Source organism: Staurois parvus, unplaced genomic scaffold (genome assembly GCF_062004578.1).
Source record: "Staurois parvus isolate SC_StPar_1 unplaced genomic scaffold, SC_StPar_1.0 ptg001242l, whole genome shotgun sequence".
Taxonomy (NCBI): domain Eukaryota; kingdom Metazoa; phylum Chordata; class Amphibia; order Anura; family Ranidae; genus Staurois; species Staurois parvus.
This window is the reverse complement of record NW_028319038.1, coordinates 312,346-315,000: the sequence shown is the minus strand read 5'-3', so window position 1 is coordinate 315,000 and position 2,655 is coordinate 312,346. Positions and strand designations below refer to the sequence as shown.

The following is a 2,655-nucleotide window of genomic DNA, read 5'->3' as shown; positions in this document are numbered from 1 at the left end:
GCGGGGTCCTGGGAGAGCGGATATAGTGAATGCGGGGTCCAGGGAGAGTGGATACAGTGAATGCGGGGTCCGGGGAGAGTGGATATAGTGAATGCGGGGTCTGGGGAGAGCGGATATAGTGAATGTGGGGTCTGGGGAGAGCAGATATAGTGAATGCAGGGTCCAGGGAGAGCGGATATAGTGAATGTGGGGTCTGGGGAGAGCAGATATAGTGAATGCAGGGTCCAGGGAGAGCGGATATAGTGAATGCGGGGTCCTGGGAGAGCGGATATAGTGAATGCAGGGTCCTGGGAGAGCGGATATAGAGAATGCAGGGTTCGGGGAGAGCGGATATAGTGAATGCAGGGTCCGGGGAGAGCGGATATAGTGAATGCGGGTCCGGGGAGAGCGGATATAGTGAATGTGGGGTCCAGGGAGAGCGGATATAGTGAATGCAGGGTCCGGGGAGAGCGGATATAGTGAATGCAGGGTCCGGGGAGAGCGGATATAGTGAATGCGGGGTCCGAGGAGAGCGGATATAGTGAATGCGGGGTCCGGGGAGAGCGGATATAGTGAATGGGGGGTCCGGGTAGAGCGGATATAGTGAATGCGGGGTCCGGGGAGAGCGGATATAGTGAATGCGGGGTCCGGGGAGAACGGATATAGTGAATGCGGGGTCCGGGGAGAGAGGATATAGTGAATGCGGGGTCTGGGAAGAGCAGATATAGTGAATGCGGGGTCCGGGGAGAGCGGATATAGTGAATGCAGGGTCCGGGGAGAGTGGATATAGTGAATGTGGGGTCTGGGAAGAGCAGATATAGTGAATGCGGGGTCAAGGGAGAGCAGATATTGTGAATACAAGGTCCGGCAAGACCAGATATAGTGAATGCAGGGCCCGGGGTTTAGTAACACTTTAACAACCTGGTCACATCAACAAGCTGAAGTTAGAAGCTGATTGGCTCCCATGCACAGCCGCGCCAGATTCTAAGTGCTCCAGTTGTAATAAATCTCCTCCAGCGTCTGCTTGAAGTACCTCTTGTGAGCAATAGATGGCGCTGACAGAGCAGATGGAGCTCCCAGACCAGACTTGACATTGTTCTCAATATTTATGACATAAGATACAATAACTGTTACAAACTTACATTTTCTTTGTGTGTGACATTTTATTATTAATCATACCTTTTACAAATTTTAGGTGAAATCTATGACATGAACCATAAAGGTAAGGCAAAGCTGATCTATAAATTCAATCCATGTACATTTATTGGAAATGATCGATAAAAGATCACTTTTGGGTGGACTTGTCTTTTTTATAATGTTTTTTTTTTTTTGCATCCAGGTCTGCGGGATGCCCATCAGCCCATATTTCTGTATAGTCTTCTCCTGGGAAGTTCCCTTCTTATTCTTCTCGTGGTTCTTCTGGTTTGGATGAGGAACAGATGGATCTTCAGGACAAACCCAGACAGCTCACTCTATACAAACATTTCTGATTTAAAAAGAACGTACTGCTTGTAGAGGACATACTGGGGATATGACCGCAGGAAGAAATGATACAATCACAGAGGCTCCTACCAAAGAGAATTTAGGGATTTACAAATGCTGTAAATAATGATTATTATTACTACGAGTTTATATAGCGCCAAAGGGTTTGCTCAGCGCTGTACAATAGGGGGGACAATAAATAATGATTACATTTTAACGTCTTATGAACTTGTGTCTATGTATAGAATATAATTATGTGCTGTATGTCGACTGACAGAAAGAATGTGTATAGCAAGTCAATGTGTTGACATGAAGATGATCACTGAACAAAGAAAACAACTTTCAGCTGATCCTCACATCCATTTTTTATTTTTCTAAATGCTAAAAAATGATTAAAGATGAAATCTGATTTGTTGGGTTGTTGCGGTTTATTCCTTATCGCCCTCCTTTGTTCTTTGCACTGAAAAAGTAAGTGATGAATAATTCCTGGAGAAATCCTATTTTAAATGCATGCGGTGTGAAAGAATTGACCAGTATTATGTAATGTGTAGGAAAGAAAGACAAAAAAAAAGGAAGAAGGAAAGAAAAAAGGAAGTAAGAAGGAATGAAGAGATTAGAAGGAAGGAACAAGGGAGGGAAGAAAGGAAGAAGGAAAGGAAGGAACAAGGGAAGGAAGGAAGGAAGGAAGGAAGGAAGGAAGGAAGGAAGGAAGGAAGGAAGGAAGGAAGGAAGGAAGGAAGGAAGGAAGAAGGAAAATGACTCCCAGCTGACCTTCACATCCATTTTTATTTTTCTAAATGCTCAAAAATGATTAAAGAGGAGATCTGATTTGTTGGGTTGTTGGGGAGGAAGGAAAGAAGGAAGGAAGGAAGGAAGGAAGGAAGGAAGGAAGGAAGAAAGGAAGGAAGGAAGGAAGGAAGGAAGGAAGGAAGGAAGGAAGGAAGGAAGGAAGGAAGGAAGGAAGGAAGGAAGAAAGAAGGAAAATGACTCCCAGCTGACCTTCACATCCATTTTTATTTTTCTAAATGCTCAAAAATGATTAAAGAGGAGATCTGATTTGTTGGGTTGTTGGGAAGGAAGGAAAGAAGGAAGGAAAGAAGGAAGGAAGGAAGGAAGGAAGGAAGGAAGGAAGGAAGGAAGGAAGGAAGGAAGGAAGGAAGGAAGGAAGAAGGAAGGAAAATGACTCCCAGCTGA

General features: G+C 44.7%; 1 protein-coding gene across 2 annotated transcripts in view; it reads left to right on the top strand.

The window, feature by feature from the left end:
• Window positions 1-1,870, top strand: part of LOC149437939 (uncharacterized) — a 29,445-nt gene extending 27,575 nt beyond the window's left edge. Inside the window, exons 5-6 of one of the 2 annotated variants that reach the window (XM_089660440.1) lie at window positions 1,175-1,201; window positions 1,319-1,870. In XM_089660440.1, the coding sequence (XP_089516566.1) occupies window positions 1,175-1,201; window positions 1,319-1,494 (203 nt within the window). In that variant the 3' untranslated portion in view covers window positions 1,495-1,870. The remainder of the gene's footprint in view (window positions 1-1,174; window positions 1,202-1,318) is intronic. The other variant, XM_089660441.1, reaches the window with a different exon arrangement.
• The last annotated feature ends 785 nt before the right edge of the window (window positions 1,871-2,655 follow it).